Source organism: Erithacus rubecula (assembly GCF_903797595.1).
Source record: "Erithacus rubecula genome assembly, chromosome: 8".
In the NCBI taxonomy this organism is placed as follows: domain Eukaryota; kingdom Metazoa; phylum Chordata; class Aves; order Passeriformes; family Muscicapidae; genus Erithacus; species Erithacus rubecula.
In genome coordinates, this window is record NC_136659.1 from 8,132,247 (window position 1) to 8,151,667 (window position 19,421).

Here is a 19,421-nt window from a genome sequence, read left to right on the forward strand (position 1 = left end):
CATTCATGGATGAATTGAGTATTCAGACTTTAACTCAAAATGAGAGTTAGGACAGTCTGAAGACCATGGAGTTAACTTTGATTATAAAAAATTGATGAAATTGAGTTCTAAAACTATTAAGAAACAGATGGTTCTCTCCTTGGTTCTAAACTTTTAAACAATTGACATCTAACTGTGAACTGACTAGGCAAAATTATGAAGCATAAAAGGCTTTATATGTGAATGAAAACCCAAAGAAACTGAATCTCTTTTCTTAATAATTCAACTGTTTTTCAAGGTTGCACCCTGCAACCCAAGGTAAGGATCTCTTTGCTGTGCCACATTTTACTGTTTATGGTCTCCAATTATTGAAAAAACAAAAAAAACCCCAACAAAACCCCAAAGAACTAAATATTGTTGTGGCCAGGGAATCTTCTTCCCTGGAAACATGGCCAAGTGCTGGGGATCCTTCTGTAGGAGCCTGGGACTTCACTGCCCACTTTCACCTCTACCCTCTGAAACATCAAATACCTTTGGGCTGCTCTAAAAGTGGGACATGGTGGGTTTTGCCACAATGAAAGGGGATTTTTACTGGCCTGGTTATGTCCCTTCTGCATGTTATGATTTCTTTCCCCATCAGTATCTTGATACAGGGTGGTCTTAGAGATGCTGGATGGTGTTTCCTGCTCTGGCTCACATCACCTTCTGATTTCCTCTTGCCCTGTTCCCTCCTGCCTCTGACATTCCCTGCAGTGAAAAAGGGAGGCAAATATCTCCAGGATACAGCAACAATGTCTTCTTTTAGGTTATTCCATTATCTGCCACTGCATCTTGGCACCCTGCTTGCAGCTGAGCATACAGGAAATGTTTTATTTCCTTTCCAACCAAGAGCTGTTTTTAATGAGAAATGCTTTGTACCTTTTTTTTTTTTTTTTTTTTTGTACCTTGTTAGCTGTGTGCTATCCCAGTGTTTCCCAAAACTCTTGACAAAGAGCAAACCTGAAGCCTGAAACATGAAAAGCTGCTGCTGCTATGTGCTCTGTCTCTTCCTGTTGGAGATCTTGAAGTGATGCTGTGATGAGTCTCTGCTGGTTTGATTCACCACATGAAGCCTTCAAGGTTGCTGTGTGTGCTTCTCATAGCCAGAAAAAATGAATCCATCAGAACATCAAATAGGCAGTTTCAAACTGTGATGCCAAAAGAGGGAGCTCATTTTTAACTGATGCAAAGGAGGATTAAATAGCTGTGAATACACTCAGGTATGTCTTTACTTGCTATTATGCTGTGTAGCTGTATCTTGGCATAAGTTTAAGCATGAAGACTCAAACTGGAGGTGTTCAAAGCAATTCTGTCTGATTGAATTCCCCATAAGCTATTGATTTTTATTAAAGTCCAAAAGTTGTGGCTGAGCTTGCAGTGGAAGATCCTAAATTTTCTATCACAAACTTCTTAAATCATATGGGGATTGTGGCCTTGTGATGGCAGGTTCCTGAATTTTCACAAACTGTTCTGGGGATGATTTTAAAAAAATTCAGCTATTTCTGATAAACAAAATATCAATATTACTGGCACAGAGGTGTTCTCCTTGACCCTTTATTTGAATACTACTTCAAGTTGTTGTGTTGATGGACCTGCTGTCCTGCACATGGTTGGCTCCAGGGATGTGGGGTTTGATCTTACCTGGGTGGTTTTCTTCCTGCTGGTGAGGAGGAGGATTTCTCAGGGTAAAACCAACAAACCAACAAGAGAACAAACTGGAACAGGAAAATGGGGACTGAGAGCCATTCCATGCTTCAAGTTTCAGTCCCACAGAATCACAGATTGTGCCTTGGCTCTTGTGGAAACCATACTTCAAGTTCCTTTGTTCTTCTTTTCTTGGATTGCTGCACTTCCAGTAATGCTCACTGTGGCTTTAAGGATGCATCTTTTTTTTTTCTCATGAAGAAAAGGTAATTTTACACATTTTTGTTTCCTTTTGAGTGAACTGGCTACTAATGGATTTGAAAACCATTCTCAGTCTTGGGAAAAAAAAAAAAAAGAAACAAAATGGATGATAGCAACTAGAAATAAGACCTGTATTTATAGTTATTTCTTTCCTAGAAATGGCTGGAAAAGTAAGACCAAGGCTGCAGTTTCAGTGTGAGCTGAGCTGCCCTGTTCCATGGTCTGGTCCTCCCTGGACCCTGCAGTGAGCCAGGACCATGAGCTGCAAGGGCTGAGAATTCACCCTGGTGCACTCTCTGGGGAGCACAGGTCCCTGTGCAGCCCCATGGGGTGGGACAGGGGAGAGGATATGGGATCTGTGACTGCTTTGTGGATATGGGAACTGTGATGCACTGGGATAGCAGCTGAGCTTTCTGCAGCCATGGCAGGTGTCAGGGGCTTCATAAGCTCTCCTAGAGGACACTGTGTGTCAAAATCCCAGGTTTTCTAACTCGAGACATCCTTGAATTTTTCCAGTTGTTCTTTGAAAACATGGAAAGGTGAGGAAGCCGTGGATACTGATCCTGCTGCAGTGTCACCCTCCCAAAGCAGGGTTCAAAGTCTCTCAGTGCCCTGGTGCTTTGTCCAAGCCAGGCACTGGGCAGGGCAGTGCTGGGAGCAGCCCAGCCCATGGGCACTTGGCAGGCACAGAGGTGCAGGGCAGCAGGCGGTGCGAGCACAGCCCACTGTGTCACTGCACCGCATCCGCCTGGGTCACTCGGGGAAATCAGGGATGAGCACAAAGCTAATGACTGTGTGAAACCTCCCCCCTCCCAGATCATGACCAAGTTCTCATGAGGGGGCCAGAACCTCTCCCCGTTCTCATGTAGGTTTTCTGTGCAGACACCAAGCAGTTCATTACAGAGCTTCCAGCTGGGATCATAATGTCATTTCCTCTGCTATTTGCCTGGATTCCTTTTTCATATGTTCCCATTCCCTCCTCAGGCTTGCTGAAGAGCTGCTTTGCTAATTCACAGTTTACCTGCCAGAGAGCTGTGGTGCAGAGGCTGCTCTGGGTTCTGAGGAAATGGCTGTGCTCACCAGAGAGCCGGTGCGTGCGGCGGGCACCGAGCAAAGCACGCGCTCCTTTTCGCCTCCGTGGATGCATATCCAGCCTGCAGGCTCTGGCACGAGTCCTCGGGCTGGCCTGCCTCCAGGCCAAGGATCATATCCCCTGTCCCTGGGGGATGTGAGGTTGGAACCTCTGCAGCCCAGCCATGCGAGGAATGTGCCACCAGCAGCCCCTGACCGCGCCCTTCTCTAAAGCTGGCGCTGCCCGCTGTCCCCACGTGCTCATGGCAAACACGAGCCACGATGCACTGCCAGGGCTCCAAACTTGGCTTCTCCAGCCCTCTCTCTACACACAGACAATAGTGTGAAGATGGAAGGAAGGAGAAGAAATTTTGGAGAGGCAGCGCGTTGCTGGCGCGCTTTGAAAGCTGACTCCTTCTCTCCAGATGTTCTAAATCACATGTGGAGAAGTGTTTGTGGTCAGATGCTGCCTGAAACTGATTGTTGATAGTCTCCTGAGACAGCCTGTGACAAATTGAATAATAAAAATGCTGAAAATAGCATAGTTATTCCCTGGAAAAGCAAAGTTCCCACAATCCAATGAGCTGGGAAAGTTGTTGAACTTTCTTTGGACACAATGTGCTCCCTTTCTGTGTGTATGTTCTCCAGCCTTCCATGGGTCTCTGGGCTTTTTCCTTATGACCCTTCCTCTTCTTACCAGCTCCAGGCAGCCTCCCCAGCAGCAGCTGAGCTGATCCCCAGCCTCCACCATGAAGAGCAGTTTCCTGCACCCCATGGACCTCACAGTTTGCTCCTGGTACAGTGTATTCTTGTGGGTTTGTCTTTCTAGCACTTTTTTCTTAAACTGCTGGGAAAGCTGGCTCACAGGACACCTATTGCTGAAATTTTCACCACAACAGCCCATCCTGGCCAGCAGCAGTCCTCTCCTGGCTGTGCCATCGTTGATTCCTTTCCCATTAGTCCACTTGTGGCACCACAAGCAATCCTGACCTTCCATCCTCAGTGCATGAGCAACCAGGGACAGCCCCCATGCCAGGCTTTGGTGCTCTGTGCATTCCTGCTGGAGCAGGAGGATTGAGGTCAGTGAGTGCCCCAGGAGTGCTTGGGGAGGGCAGGCTCCTCCTGAGAACTCTGCAGTTTGGCTGGTGGAAGTGAGGATTTTGGTGGTGAGAGGAGATCTGCTACAGGTTGCTTATGCTGCAGTAGTGAATTCCATTTCTGGTGGCAGAGGTGATAAAAGCCATGGGTAATGACAAGATGTGGAAATGGTTAGAGTGCCCAGAGTGAGATTGTATGTGCTTTGCTAGCCAAAAACAGTCCTTATCATTTGATGGATGCTAAATACATGCAAGTGACCAAAATCTGTCTACTACTGGAAAAATGTCACCATTACAAAAGCTACCCTTCTGTGATTCCTCTATTTCTCTGATACTGGAATTAACTATAGATCTGTCCTGTTCTGGCATGAATTGCAGATCTGCAGGCATGTATAGTTAAAATTTCCATGCCAATATATCCAGGGGAAGTTCTTGCAAATATAGGCTGACCAAAGTGATGCATTGTGATGGCCTTTTGGTGGGTGATGATTTTGACCATAGCTCAACATAGTAATTTCTTTTATCTGACCATTCATTCTAGATACTGGCAATGTTTGAATTTCCAGCAGAGCTCATAACTGAGGTCATCAGTATTTTAACACATGCACAAAGTCCTGACTAATGTGACAAAGTCTTCTCTGACACTTTTTGTCCAATGGAATATCCCACTCACCCACCAGCCTGCTCTCCCTGCTGTCAGGCAGGTCACCAGCTGATGCCCATTTTTGTGCCCTCCCTGGCTGCCATGGGGCTGTGGAGCTTTGTAAACTGAGCATCTGCAGTGCTTCCCCCAAATTCCTCCCCCAAATAAAAATCTGAGGCATGCAGAAAATTCAGGGGTAGAGTAAAACCAAAGAAATGGAGTGACATGCAATGAAAAACACAAAAGTTTTAGGAGTGTTATAGTCAAAATATGAAAGGCTCCAGTTTCATAATGAAATTAATTTTGTGCTGAGCTGTTGGTCTGAAGTTTAGATCCTGCATGATGTGTTAAGAACAGCATTTGCAAAAGATTTAATCTGCTGACAGACTGGTGCTCTGTCCCAAAACCACCAGCACAGTTCTCTCCATGACTGTCTCCCACCAGCACTGCCTGAAATAGCCTAACAAAAGACAGAAAACTGGCTGTGCTTTTGCTGCCACGAAGATGAAATGCAGGAGATGATGGCTGCAGGAGTGGCTGCAATCTCCACTGTGGTTTTCTCCTAGGTAGTTACCTGCCCTGAGTAATGTCTTGCACTCCCATTTCACAGTTAACCATGCTGAGTCAGACACTGCTGTGTCATCAGCTCAAGAAGTACCTGAGTGACTGTGCTGCTCACCAGGCTGGCTGAGCCCTGCATCCCCTGTGCCACCACTGCTGCCCATCGTTCCCCATCCTCCCTCCTTGGGCTTGGCAGCTCTGAGTCTGGGCCACCCCTGGGTGCTTCCTTCACCAGCAGCTTTCTTCCACATGGACACAGTGGTTTGTGGATTTGTTGTTTGTTGGGACTCACTTTTTGACATTTCTCCCCCTATTTATCTGAATGTCTGTGTGTTTATTTGAAGGCTGGTGTGTTTTTATGTGAGGTTTGCTGGTAGGTGCAGCCCTCCCGTGGGTCCTTCTTCCAGCAATTCCCTGGCTCCATCACTAGTAAATAAATAGAGCTCTAGATATTGGAAAAGATAATTGGCTGTGTAATGCAGAGAGCAAAATTGCTTTCCTCAAGATTTATTCATCAATTACAGCTTGCCCTGGATGGTGCAGCTTGAACCATTTTCTGGATGGGGAGAAATATGCTAAATAGAAGGGAAGCTGTAGCTGTAATAAATGACTGGGTGCATATGTGCATGGTGGTTTAGCTCTTCCATAATAGGTATCCTATTAACATGCTAATGAACATGCAAACAAGAAGCCAAGGATTATCATTATTTTTGAGACAATAATGTGTATTTTGGGTTTTTTTTGCTTGTAATTAATGAGAATGTTGTCTGGTCTGTTGGTGTCCCTGGGGCTGGTTGTTGCTCTGGCAGGAGGAGGTAGCAGCCCATGTGCTGTACAAATCCTGCCTCTCCTTTTGGCAAGCTCCAGTCTGTCTGCACCCACCAAATCCTGGAATGCACCTGTGGAGGAGCTCCATCTCACCAGCCTTCAGGCTTGCTGAGTTCTGAGGTAGCATTAAAGCCCAGCCAGCTGCAGTAAGGCTCCATATGTATTTTTAATGAAGGCTTTTTATGGAAATGGCATGTTTCTCTAGAAAATGTAATGACATGACAGTGCTGTGCAGGGTATTCTCTGAAATGATGCTGCCAATTACAATTCCAGTGGGTTGCTACAGCACATGGAGAATAAGCAAAGTGACCATATGGAGGAGAAATGGTCAGGGATTTCTGAAGGGCTTGTCTGGAGGTGTACAACACTATTTACTTTAAAATAGTTTACTGGGACTTGAGACCTCTCAGCATTTGGTGAGGCCCAGCTTCTCTGCAAATTTATTCTTGGGAGGATACAAGGTGATCTGTGACCCAGTCACTGGCCAGGTGGCTCTGCTGACACTGTGGCCACTGACCTTGTCACATTGTTGGTGTTCTAAGAGACATTTAATTAGTTTCCTTTTATTTTTTTTTTCCTTTTCCCCCTCACTTGTAATGCAAAGCACACTGAGCTGTGCTGCTCAGAAATGCTTCTCTCATTCTTGGTAATGCATGAGGTAAATATTCCTGTGGTGCCTCACTCTCTGATCCTTGTGAGGACAGATTGCACAGCCCAAGAGAAGGTTCCCTCCTGTGACCAAGGTGCCTCTCTCATTTATGAAGTGACATCTTCTGAGGAAGAGATGATCAACAAAAAAAATGACACCTGTACACAGGCTCTGTCCCAATAGGGCTCCTGTGACATTTAGGTGCTACCTGCATATAATGAACATCTGCCAGCTGAGAGGAAGGAATAACACCACAAATGTCTTCCAGGGAATCTGCTGGTTGCTGCTGTGGCTGATAATAATGTGGGAAGGAATGAAGGAGCACAGGTCACTGGAGCCTGGACTGGGGAGCAGGTAATTGGGAGCATGGCTTGGCTGCAGGCAGGGATGGAGAGCCCTGGGAGAGCCAGCCCTGATTTAGGGCAGGAGCACGTGAGGTGTTTGATTACCCAGCAGTGTTTTCCCACAATTCATGAATGTACTTATCTCCAGAGTTTGGCAGTGTGTAGACTTTTAAGTAGCTGAGCCCTGAAGCTTATCAGACACATCAGCCATGGCCTAAAATCTTGAAAGCAAATTTTGCTTAGCTGAAAAGGGAGCTTTAATGTCAGTGTGCAGTGAATTACATCCCTTTCTTTCCTTTGCCTGAAATAAAGACTGGATTTCAGGCAAAGTGATGCAGAATATGGACAAAAGAGCAGTGGGAGGAGAGCTATACTTTGAAATTCATAATGCTCTTTTAAGATAAAATGGGGTAAAATTGTTTCAAGATGATCTCAAGAAACCACTAAACACTCCATTCTGCTGAATGTTCTTTTAAGAGTCCCTCTAACTGATGTCAAGACACACATCTAAAAATCTGAAAGATCTTCCAGTGAGCCTATGGGTGACACAGGGCACCATGGCAGCCAGCAAGAGGGCTGTGGGTGGGGTGATGCTCACACCATGCAATGAGCCAACAGCAGCTGCCTCATACAGGCCCTGAACATTCACCTTCTAATCCTTGGAGAAGGGCTAAATAGCACACAGCTGCTTGTGTGGATTGTTTGGTGGCCAGGTTGCCTATGGAAAGTTATTTATTTGGTGCTGGATCTTTCATTTCAGGATTGCACTGCACCACAGTGGTGTTGTTCCACACAGCCTGGGGAGGACAGGGTGACAGTGCAGGAGGGTCTGGTGGGACTGAGCAGGATTTTGGTGACCCAGTGTGGCTGTTAGTGCCTCCAACACGTGCTTGCTCTAAGTCCAAGGCTGTCCCATAAACACTGTGCTTTGTGGCCAGGATAGTGGGGCTCATCTGCCAGCAGAGAAGGGGCACTTCCATCCACTGTGTTAAAAAAGTTAAAGGTTAAAATGTTCTGCCCTCCTGAGGAGGAAATAATCTTGGGGAAGCAGCAGGTTCAGCACATGCAGAGGTCTCTGGAGGGGAGGGATGCTGGCAGAGCTGAGCCTCTGCCTCATCCTGCTCAAAGACTCTGCTGCTGCCCTCCTTCAAAACTGATATCCCGCTGGTGCAAATCAGATAAGGATTGGCTCGGGGTCTTTAATTGTGATTTTTATTTTTAATTTGCATAATTAGACATGTAATGGGCTATTTTCCACAGCCTGGGGACTGCTCTGAGGTGGTTAGTGCTGGCCCTGGGAGATCACCATCTGTCTGCAGAGGGCCAGGGCCATGGGCAGCCTGATGAGCCTCCTGTGGCTCCTTCAGACCTCTTCCCACGTGAACCCCAGCTGCTTTGCCAAGCCACCCAAGGGGGTACAGCCTCACAAAACATCAGTCATCCCTCCCAGATCCTGTCCTCAACAGATGCAACCCTTCAGGAGAATGTGGTGCTGAGGGGAGATTAATAGGGTCTGGGTTTTAGAACGACTCCCCACTGTGTTAGCTTTGTCTATAAGGAAAGAAGATTAAAAGGAGAGGCAATACAGCAGCACCAGGTTTGTGCTTCCCAGGTGGTAGGGAGGTACCTGGGGGCAAGCAAGGGCTGGAGGGAGGCAGTAGATGGAGGTACTTGGGCATGGACTGGGATGAGACTGACAGGGTGGCTGGAAGGTGAGTAAAAAAGGATTGAGCCTTGCTGAAGTCCACCTCCTTGCTTCCCACATCCTTATGACTTCTCCCCTTCCTGATGCTTCCCAAGCCTGTTTCCACAGCCCTGGATGCCCACAAGACACCCTTTGTGTCCCGTTACTCTGTCTACTTTGGATTTTGCTGCTGCAAGTTTTGTTTTGCCTCTGCAGGAAGCACAAAATAAATCTTCCTTCTGGGGATGGCAAAACTCCCTGAAGCCTGCATGCTGAAAAGCCTTGGGCTGGCTCTGCTGCCACATCCCATTCTCCTTAAACTGCTGCTTCTAATTGACCCAAAATATTTGTTTTGGGAAAGGTGTTTCCACCTCCTCCAGCAGAGCCATGTGCACTGGTTTGTTATTGCCAGAGTGTGCTGATTCAGCTCACAAGGCACCATCACCATCCAACCACCCAACTGGAGTTTTACTCTTAGACTTCAGCTCCAGTGGAAGCTGGAGATTGTTTAGAGTGGGTTGAAATGTCTCATAAAAGCACATTTTAGAACCATTTATAGTGGAACTTGCCCATAAGGACCAAAAAAGATTTTGGGGGTTGAATCAAGAGTAATTTTCCACACTGAAGCTGGTCAGCAGGAATTAGCAAAATGGTTTTCTTCTATACCTTTATCACTTTTCCCTTTCAGGTTCTCCTGTCTGTCTTTTGGCAGACATTTCAAATACTGCTGAGAATAAATACCTGAAAGGTGTTCCATGTAAGGTGTGTGGATCTCAAAGCCACACCAAAACTTTTGGCTGGGTAATGATTCCAGCTGCCTGCAAAAATCCTAATGTGATTTTGGGCTGTATCACTGTGAGCTTGAAACAGTGGCAACATTTTCTCTGCAGCAGTGACTTTTAGGACCACTGATTCTCCCCTCCCACCTGCTCAAGATGGAGATGGGCATCTCAATAGAGTTTGGTGGTGAACAAGGCTGAGGAGAAGCCAAGGCCCCTGTGAGAGCAGCTCTCCTCCCACAGTCCCTGTGCAAGCAGAGGGTGGGGAGGAGCCCATTGGGGTGGCTGTGACAGAATTTTGGTGTTTGTGGGGCCGGCACCACGATGGGCTGTGCTGCTGCACCTCACCCAAGGCTGCTGTGTCCCAAAACCCAGCCTGCAGCAGGTTCCCATTGCACCTTTGGGACCTGACCACCTTCCAGTGATGCCTGGAATTTTGACTGGTTTGGGGTGTTCCAGTGTCGATTTTAGGACTATTTCTGGCCATTCTCGTATCGATTTTTAGGGGATTTTTGCATCTCTTAGTGTGTATTTTTAGGCTGAATTTTCCCTGGATTTTTTGTGATGTTTTCCCAGGAATCTTTGGGATTTTGGCAGAGTTTAGGTATTTTTGTACAGATTACAGGAGTTTTTGGACCATTTTTTATGCCATTTCAGGGGGTTTTGGTCCATTTTAAGTCACATTTCCTCTGGATATTTTCCCCACTCATTTTCCCAGTTTTTTCCTTAGAAATCCCTGAACTCTCACTGGATTTTGGGGCCGTTTTGTTTTTTTAGGATTTTTTTCTGGCCATTCTTCGTGCAATTTCTAGGAGATTTTTGTGTTTCTTAGCCTGAATTTTTTGGCATTTTTCTAGGTTTTGACGCTGAATTTTTTCCCTGGATTTTTCCTGATGCCTGTGCCTCAGAAGACCCCACGAGCCTCAGGAATGCTTTTTCGGGGCAGTCTTTATTGCACCAAAGTGCTCTTCCAGAGTCTTGGGGGAGGGCAGGCTCAGATGTCGCCGTTGAGCCAGCGGTTCTTGGCTACCTGCCCCACGCCAGGACGAGAGGCCGGGGTGTACTGCAGCAGCTGGGTGATGAGAGCCTGGCAGGGCTCTGGCAACGGGGGCAGCCCCTCCGGGTAGATCACCCCCTTCTTCTGCAGCTGGGGCATGCTCTGCACGTTGCTGTCGTCGAAGGGAACGTTGCCCACCACCATCATGTAGAGCATGACGCCCAGGCTCCATATGTCGTACTTCTTGGCGTCGTAGGGGATGCCCATGAGCACCTCGGGGGAGGCGAAGGCGGCCGTCCCGCAGAAGGTGGTGCTCAGGTCGGGGTAGCCCTGGAGCTCCTTGCTGAAGCCGAAGTCGCTGATCTTGGCGCGGCGGCCGTCGGCCGACAGCAGCACGTTCTCGCACTTGAGGTCGCGGTGCACCAGGTTGCGGTCGTGCAGGTAGCGCACGGCCCTCACCACCTGCACGAAGATGTCCCGGGCGTTGGGGGTGCAGGGCAGCTTCCCCAGGCTCTCCAGCATCTGCAGCAGGGTGGTGTCCATGGCCTCCATCACGATGTAGAGCTTCTTGTTGCACACCTCGATGAGCTCGTAGACGCGCACGATGTTGGGGTGCTGGATCTTGCGCACGATGGAGAGCTCGCGCGGCAGGAACTTGAACACCACGGCGCGGGAGGCGCGCTGCCGGTCCACCACCTTCACGGCCAGAGGCCCCTTGTGCTTGTCCGAGGTGGCCGCCTTCACCTTGGAGAAGCTGCCCTCCCCTAGTGTCTGCCCCAGCTTGTAGCCCAGCTCACTCAGCACCCTATCCCCTCCGTCAGGCTTTGGCATCATCTCTGTTTCTGGCGGGCTGAGTGGGAGCTGGTGTTCCGCCCCGGCATCGGGGAGCTGTATTGTCTGCTGCATGCTGGCAGCTCTCCTTCATTTATGGCAACCCCTGCCCGTGTGCTTCCATGCCCCACCTGGGCATTGTGACGGGTGGAACGTTGTGTGTGACACAGCGTCTGGCCCTGGGCGGGTGACAGGGGGTCTGTTGGTCCTCTCCGCTCACGGGTGCCCCTGGCGTGCCTGCACACTCTGCTGGGGCTGGGGATTTTGGGGATTTTACCCTTACAGCCTCTTCACTTGAGTTCCCAACACAGGGCTGCGTGGATTGAAGTTTAAGTGTCAGCTTTTTGGGGTCAGCCCCATACCAGCTTTCTGCAGGGTATTACTTACATTACAATCCAAACTACATGGAGTGGTACAAAGGAATAACTTCTCTGGGCACTGAGAGCCACCTTGGCAGTCTATAAATATTTACTTCTTTGGTGGTGGTGCACCAGAGCTGTTATATTACTAGGGAGGCTTTCTGACCTTTTGTGGGGTGGACAGGGAACTTCAAATGCATTTTTCAAGAAAAAACAGCTTTTCACTTTCTTGAGCTGGTTCTTTATCTGTTTTTATCAAAAATATATTTTGAAGACTTACAGAGAAGTGAGGCCTCAGATCCTTCAGAGACCATCTGTAACTTGGATTTTCAAAGGTTTTAGTCAGTTTTAGTTGCCATAATGTGGCAGTCAAACTGAGCAGAGGGCAGCTGGGCTGGGCCACAGCACCCACTCCAGAGCAAGGAGTTCTGCATCACACTCTGTGTCTCAGGCCAATGTCAGCTCCTTCTTCCAGGTGCTGCATCCTTGGCTTTCACATAGAGTTGTTTCTGCTTTGTGCTGGGGTTTTTAAGCTCCTCAAGTATCCTGTGAATCCCACATTTCCTTTCCAGCTGTACAAAGAAGCCTTAGGACCACAAAACCCCATCTTCCAAAACACCAACCCAAAGTCTACTTTTAACTTTTGAATATATGCTTCATTTTGCAAGTTATAAAGAGGAATGGTGATCAGCTGAAGATGAGAGACTCTTCTGAGTCCATCTTGTCAGTATTCTGAAGTCACTTTGAGGAAATCAAAATAGCTCAAACCTGCAAAAACAGGTCTGTATGTGCTGCAGGGGAGCTTTACTCTGAGCTAAGAGGAGACAAAGCAGCCACCATGTCGAGTTTTATCTGCTAGAGGTTGTGGGTCTGAACCAAACCACTTTCCCACTTCAGATGTTATTTCTACAGGCCAATTGGAAGTGTGGGAATTCAACATGCCAGGGAAATGTGGTTACCAGGCATACACCACCAGGAATATCATCAGGCTGCACCATGGGGCATGTTTAGACTTTCAAATAAATGCCCCCAAATTTCTTATTTCTCAAGTGTATCAGCAAGAAGCCATTTCCAGAAGTCCCTGCTCAGAAACTGACGTTGCTAAACACAAAAAAATTCCCACCTAGCAATCAGCAGGCCAGATGCAGAAACCCATTTTGCTGGACACACACGATTTCCTGACAAGTTTAGCCCTTGAGTCATAACCACAGTGACTTCAGCAGAGGTCTGAGCTGCACTTTTCAGAGGAGCTGGGAACTTTGAGATGGCTAAGCACAACTGAACCATTTTTATGGGGGGAAAGTGCATAGACCAGGCAGCACAGCACCAAAGCAGCTCTGGAAAATATCACTGCTGCTCCTGGGAATAGAAGGACATGTGCAGACATCTACAGGGGCTTGGCTGATGCTCAGAATGCCTTTTAAAATGGGAATGGGCAGTCACATCACAGGCACGTTCCCAAAACCCACAGGTAAATCCTGACTTATGGGATGCCCCTTTACAATCCCATAAACAGAAGTGTCCACACTGATGTGGGAAAAGCAAGGTGGCAGCTACAAATCAGGTTGCAATGATAAGGAGTAATGTGGAGGAGTCCTGTGCTGCTGGTGATTCTTCATCTGCTCGAGGTTGCTTTGGGAAAGTTCTCTGCAAATTTGGCTGAAGTGGGCAGTTTCAGTCTCAGTAAGCCCTCCTGGGAGCCCTGCCTGAGTGCTGCCCCACAGCAGCGTGGCACTGCTGCAAACAGCTCCAAAGGCAGCCAGCAAGAGGCTGGGATCAGAGGGTTTGGTTTGGCAGGGCACTGCCAGGCAGAGGGAGCAATGGCAGCTGAGCTCAGCTTTCTGTGCTGTCCTCAGAGAAACAGATCTGTGCTTGGTTGGCTGCTGGCTTGACATTTATTGGTGTAAAAATGCTGCCAAAAATCTCTTTTCCTTTCAATCTATGCACCTCAAGTGCTGATACCTGTGGTTGAATTACTGGAGCTCACTGTCAGGGATTTTGTTACGGGATGTTTCATGACTGTGGTGGTATGGTTGTGCATCAGCCTGGCATGAAGTTTGTCCCTTTTCCAAAGGGCTGATCAGCTCCTGAAGGACCACCAGGTAAGTCAGCCTTGCTGGAAGTTAATGCAGCCTTATGTGTACAGCCACCTTCGACTGGAGAACACACAAGCCATGACTTCTAACAGAGTCACTTTCTTCTTTCTGCATCACCCACAGATTTTAACATACCATATTTTTATACCTTATGCCATGAGGTTGTAAGTTACAATGTGCAGCATGACCTCTGCACTTGCACAGAGCCCTTGGGATTTATTTAAATACCTCTACTTCCATATAAGCAGAAATATTTTGCCCAAGGGCTGCAGTCTTCAAGGAATTCCTAGGTGTCCAATTTGTGGCAAGACCATGACCAGACATTATTTCTTGGTGCTCTGTGAATAGGGGAATGGGCAAATTTCTGCACAAGAAGTAAAAACAATGTTAACATTTTTGCTTTACTAAGTCATCATAGATAGCAAAAAGGCTAACCACAGTTCTTCCAGCAGATGCTGAAGTTACCAAGATCTTGCCAGCAATGGGCAAACAAAAGTTTTCTGTGTTTAATCCATGGTGTCTGTTTCAGATACTCAGGCTATGTTGGGGTTTTCATCCCTTTGGCAGATAAGGAGTTTTGGCACCTCCCATTCCAGGTGTTCAGAAGTGGCTGTGACCCTCCCAGCTGTTTGTTTGCCATCACATCTTGCCCTTCCCCTCTTTTCAAACAGAATAAACTAGTGAAGCTGGGTGTGAGACTAGTACAAAGTCTCCTGCAAATTCAGCAGGATGAGAAGGATAACACCAAGCAGCAAACTCTGTGGATATCCACTTGATTAACCAAGGTTGTTCAGACACCAAAGAGAAACTTGAGGTTGGCACTCGTGTGCCAGAAACATCTCTTCATGAAAATTAGGATTTAAACTGTGTGAGGGACATTAAATGGGTTTGTAAGCCATCAGAGGGAATAGATTCATGGCAATAGGCCATACTACCACCTCTTGGAGCAGCTTGTGAGTGCCTCAGTAGGTGCCAAAGGAGATGAAAGATAGAAGGGCTAGTGGGCAGCTTTGCAAAGAGGATTTTGTAGCTGGCATTGTCAGGCTGCACCTACCAGGAGTCTCAAACCTGAAGGCAAAAAACTCGAGTGGAGAGGGAGACAAAATGGGTTAAGCAGGCAATGATGAGTTGCTGGAGGGGCAGGAAGACTCTTGGCAGGTCTGTCTCTGGGAGGCTTCATAACAAAATCCTTATGGAAAGAGGAAGCAAAGTGAGATCATGTGCCTCCATCCTTGTGGTAAGTGGAAAGTCACGCCTGGCTTGTCAGAGCAAAGGAAAACCAGCTGCACAGGGAAGCAAGCTTTCCTTTTTAGCTCTGGAATGCCTGCTGAGGGGGTCGGCATGGCTGCAGGGAGGGGAGCAGAGGGGGCACTCAGCCTGGGAGCTCACCACTCCCTTTCCTGAATGCAGGAGTGGATCTCCCCGGGTCTTTGTGCAGAGGGCTCCTTCCCACCACCTCCCTTCCGAAAGCTGGGGAGCTGCTTCTCTCCTGGCCCGTGTTCCAGACACTTGGCTCAGCCTCCAAGTGGCTGATTCCTGAGCACTCACCAGGGAGACCCTCCAAAACAGCAGCAGGGCCAAAGGGAAGGGCTGTGCAGCACCCACAGCTGCTGGGACAGGAGCCTCTTGGTTAGTGGAAATGGAACTGGAAGTGGCTGGCAGTGAGGGTAGAGAGGAAAGCTTCTCAGCTCCCAGCTTTTCTCACCACACCAAGTCATGTCTGTTAAATCCAAATATAATCCAGCAAAGCAGGTGAGCATTTTGTGTTTAACTATCACAACACTTTCCTCCTTACACTGATTTATTCATCTGCCTGTGGAGAGTATGGTGTGCTCAGAAAGAGATTTAAATGTCTGGCACCTATTGTGAGTAATTTGTGGCCATTTGGGACTGCAGAATTTGGTCTGTGATTGGGCAGGGTTGGAAAGTCGGTGGCAAAGTTTCAGATGTTTGAATGCTTTTAAGTGGTGTGGATGCTATCAGAGGCTGATTTCACGAGGTGCTGTGGAGTCATGTGGTGAAACCCTTCCATAAGGTGCTCCACACATCCCTGAAGTGGCTTCTCCCACAGGTCTGGTTAGCCCTGGGTGAGCCGGTCGGGGAGGGCTGGAGGAGGGACCTAGACATGCAAACCTTGAGGAGGAGAGCTTCAGAGCTGCCAGGAGGGATGAGAGAGCGCCCAGAGATCTGGAGATAGCAAGGCCAGGTTCTAAAGGCACATTCCAAGTGGCAGAAGGAGGTGATCTCAGACCAGATAGTTGGAGTGAGCATATCAAAGAGGGAGGGAGACAGGCAGGGCTATGGGAACAAGGCAGCTGGCAGGGTCTGGTTGGTCTGCTTGCTGAGCAGACAGCATCTGTTTGCTCCATCCACCACCTCACTGCACAGGCCTTGATGGTATTTGAAGCTGAAACTGCCTGAGAAATCAAGCAAGAAACTACCAGTGACCCTGGGAGGAAAACTTGTGAGGAAGCCAAGGTTTATCACAGCCAGCTGCCAAAGGATGGGCGGTGTGGTGGGCAGTGAGCACAGCCCTGCTCACACCAGCACATCCCTCAGTACATTGGCTGCTTTGCTTTCCAGCAAACCAGGCTTTGTGCTGCTCTCCTGCTGGTGGATTTCCCTAGAAAGGAAGAGAATCCATGGAAGGGAGAAGCCAGGTGCTCCCCTTGCCTGCTGTGGGGCTGGGCTGGAGGGATGGAATTCCATCAGCTCACAATTTGGGCTGCTCCCATGACATGACACACACATTTATCATCTCCCAGTGGCCAAGCCAGGAGGAATACACAATATCACAGTGCCCTCTTGGGGGCAGGTGTTCCCTGGAAATAGACTTTTGTGATCTGTGTGAGGCTCTCACTGTTCACCACCGCTGTTTATTTATCAGCTCCTGCTGCTTGGCTACATCACAGAATTTCCCACTGAACAATGCTTCTCCTGCAGAGGAGTTCAGAACTTGGGTTTTTATTTTATTGCTGTTTCTCTGTTGCTGATCTGCACTTTGAATCTGAAGGGGTGAGGAGCTCCTGAGTGAGGACGGCAGTCTGCCCTCAGAAATGAAACCTGGCTTGTTTGAACGCTGTCAGATCACTCTGCCCCAGCAAGAAACAAATGGTTTCAACAATAGATTTAATTAGCTGGTGTTTGTATTCCTTCAGAGAGTGCTCGAGTCCTGCTGCTAGACCTGTCTGCAAGCTGTGGCATCTCTGTACAGGAGTGTGGAGAACGAGTGAAGCATTAAATAAGGATGTGGGTAAATGTGGCAATTCCCTGCTGACTGCCCCAACAGCCTGCAGAGGGGACACTGCCCCCAGTCTCTCTCCTCCTCCAGATTTTGCAGTGGCATCTTCTGTCCAACACGAAAAAGAAATAAAATGTGAATAAATACACAGCTTCCAGCAAATACTTGGGATGATCCTATGGAATTGCAGCTGTATCACAGCTAATATGGCTCTCTAGGCTAGACTGCTGCCCTTAATGATCTGAATGAAGGATTCTTATGCCCAAATGTTTTGCCTCTACAGTGGCCACTCTTGATTCACACAAATTGGGCTCTCCCAGGCAGCTGGTGACAGGACAAGGGGAAAAGGCCTCAAGCTGCACCAGGGAGGTTCATGCTGGATATTGGCAAGAATTTCTTCATGGAGGATTGTAGGAGAATAGGATGTAGGGATAGTGCAGAAGGCAGTTTTCCTCAATGAATTACAGCTGTACTGATTGCTGAGGAGTGGAGACAGCCTTGCCTGCCCAGTGAGGATGGGGGCTATAAAAGAGTGGGGCAGCTGGTTGAGAGTGAGTTAGAGTTTGAAGCCCAGAGTTTGCTGTGGCTTGGGATGGAGTCTGCTGGATGTGCTGTGAGGAAGGGATGTGTGGTCACAAGACAAGGTAAGAAGATGCTGTGTGAAGGACAGAGAGAAGGCATGAAAAGTTTTTATTAAAAACACTGGTGTTGGTGCCAGTCATGTCCATCTCTCTGTAACTACCAAGCAAGAGTGGTTAAATATTGAAACAGGCTCCCCTGGGAAGTGGTGGAGTCACCCTCCTTGCAAGTTCAAACACTGAGCAAATGTGGCACTTCACAATGCAGTTCAGTGGGCATGGTGGTATTTGGTCAAAGGCTGGATCTGATGCTCTTGGAGGTCTTTTCTAACCTTAATGATTCTATGGAATTAACTGCCTTTTTTATTATTATTTTTTGTATTACAGACCTATAATTTCCCTGATTCCTTATGTTTGTGGGGTTATGAAAAAGCATCTATGTTTTAAGGAAAATATGAAATTACAAATCTTTCCATTTGTCACAGTTTTTACTGGCTGAGTGGTCTTGGAGGTTGATTTTGTTCTGTTTGATTTTATTTTATTTTTAACAAATTTGGTCAAAAGCCTGTCTGTGGTGAGGATTCAGTTGAAAAAGATGTGCCACCTGGCAGAGGAGCCCATGACCCTAAAAGCTGATTTTTCTGCAAAGCCAGACCCCAAGACTGATGCTGAGGGCTTCCCTAGCTTTTGGGTTCTTTTTTTTTCTTTCTACATCTAGATTGCTCCTCATCAGAAACAAAATTTTCCTAAATGTTAGGAAAGAGGAGGGAAAACCTATTTTTGAGAGGCTCTGGTGGTGTTGCAGGGCAAGGCCTTGGCACCTGGAGGAAGGATAGCTGCTGCCAGGGATGTGGCTTAAACCTGCATGGTTCTGGTCAGCCTGTGAGCCTTGAGAGGGTGTGGAGAGCAAAGCTGAGCCTTGCCCTGCAGGCAGGGGGACTAGGGTGAGCTGGCAGCATCCCCTCCTGCAGCTGGAGAGAAAAGCAGCATTGCCTCTGCCTCAGGAGCAGGATTTGGATTGGAGCAGAGAAAAGCCCCTCTTGTGCAACTACCTTTCCACCTCCCAGTGGGTTTCTTAATATAGATTTCATGGAAAACAACTGATTTTTAAATTTTTTTTTCGAGAAGGAAATGTGTTCACTCCCCCTCCTCCCTTTTGCTGACCCACCAAGCCTGTATCAGCAGGCTGCAAGCTGAGCAGAAGTGCCAAATGACACCTCTGGGCTCTCAGGCACTGCTGGCATTCTGGCAGTGGTGGGAATCAGGCACAGCCTGTTTGTCATGACAGAAGATGTTTTATGTCCCCAGATCCCTCTCTGGCAGGTAGGTGTGACAGAGAGAGGCACCTCTGTGACCATTAAGGTGGCATTGTCTCCTGTGCTCTTCCTTCTCCAAGTGACTCCAGGGTCCTGAATGCACAGCAGGAGTGATTGGCACAATATCAGCAGTGACTGTCAGAGACAAATAAAATCACTTCAGCAGAAATAAATAACTTCCAGTCGTGTAACTTCACTCAATTTCTGTCAGCTGGTGCCAGCCATACCTTGTATTTACATGGTACCCCCAGAAACTATTTTTAAATGTTAAAATTTAAATGAGCACATGGTCCTACAGGCTAAATCTGTTACCAGTGATAACATTTCCACTGTAGTTTGTTTTGTAGTGCCTCAAGAAAAGCAACTGATTGGAGTGATTTATTTCCAATCCTAAGGAAGAAAAAAATAGCCTTGGAGCCTTTGT

At 47.8% G+C, this 19,421-nt stretch overlaps 1 protein-coding gene across 1 annotated transcript; it reads right to left on the reverse strand.

Moving 5' to 3' along the window:
• Window positions 1-10,509: 10,509 nt before the first annotated feature.
• TSSK6 (testis specific serine kinase 6) lies at window positions 10,510-11,533 on the reverse strand. The gene has a single exon (XM_079310456.1). It carries the CDS (start codon window positions 11,480-11,482, stop codon window positions 10,574-10,576), a length of 909 nt encoding a protein of 302 aa, XP_079166582.1. The 5' UTR covers window positions 11,483-11,533; the 3' UTR covers window positions 10,510-10,573.
• Between the last annotated feature and the right edge of the window lie 7,888 nt (window positions 11,534-19,421).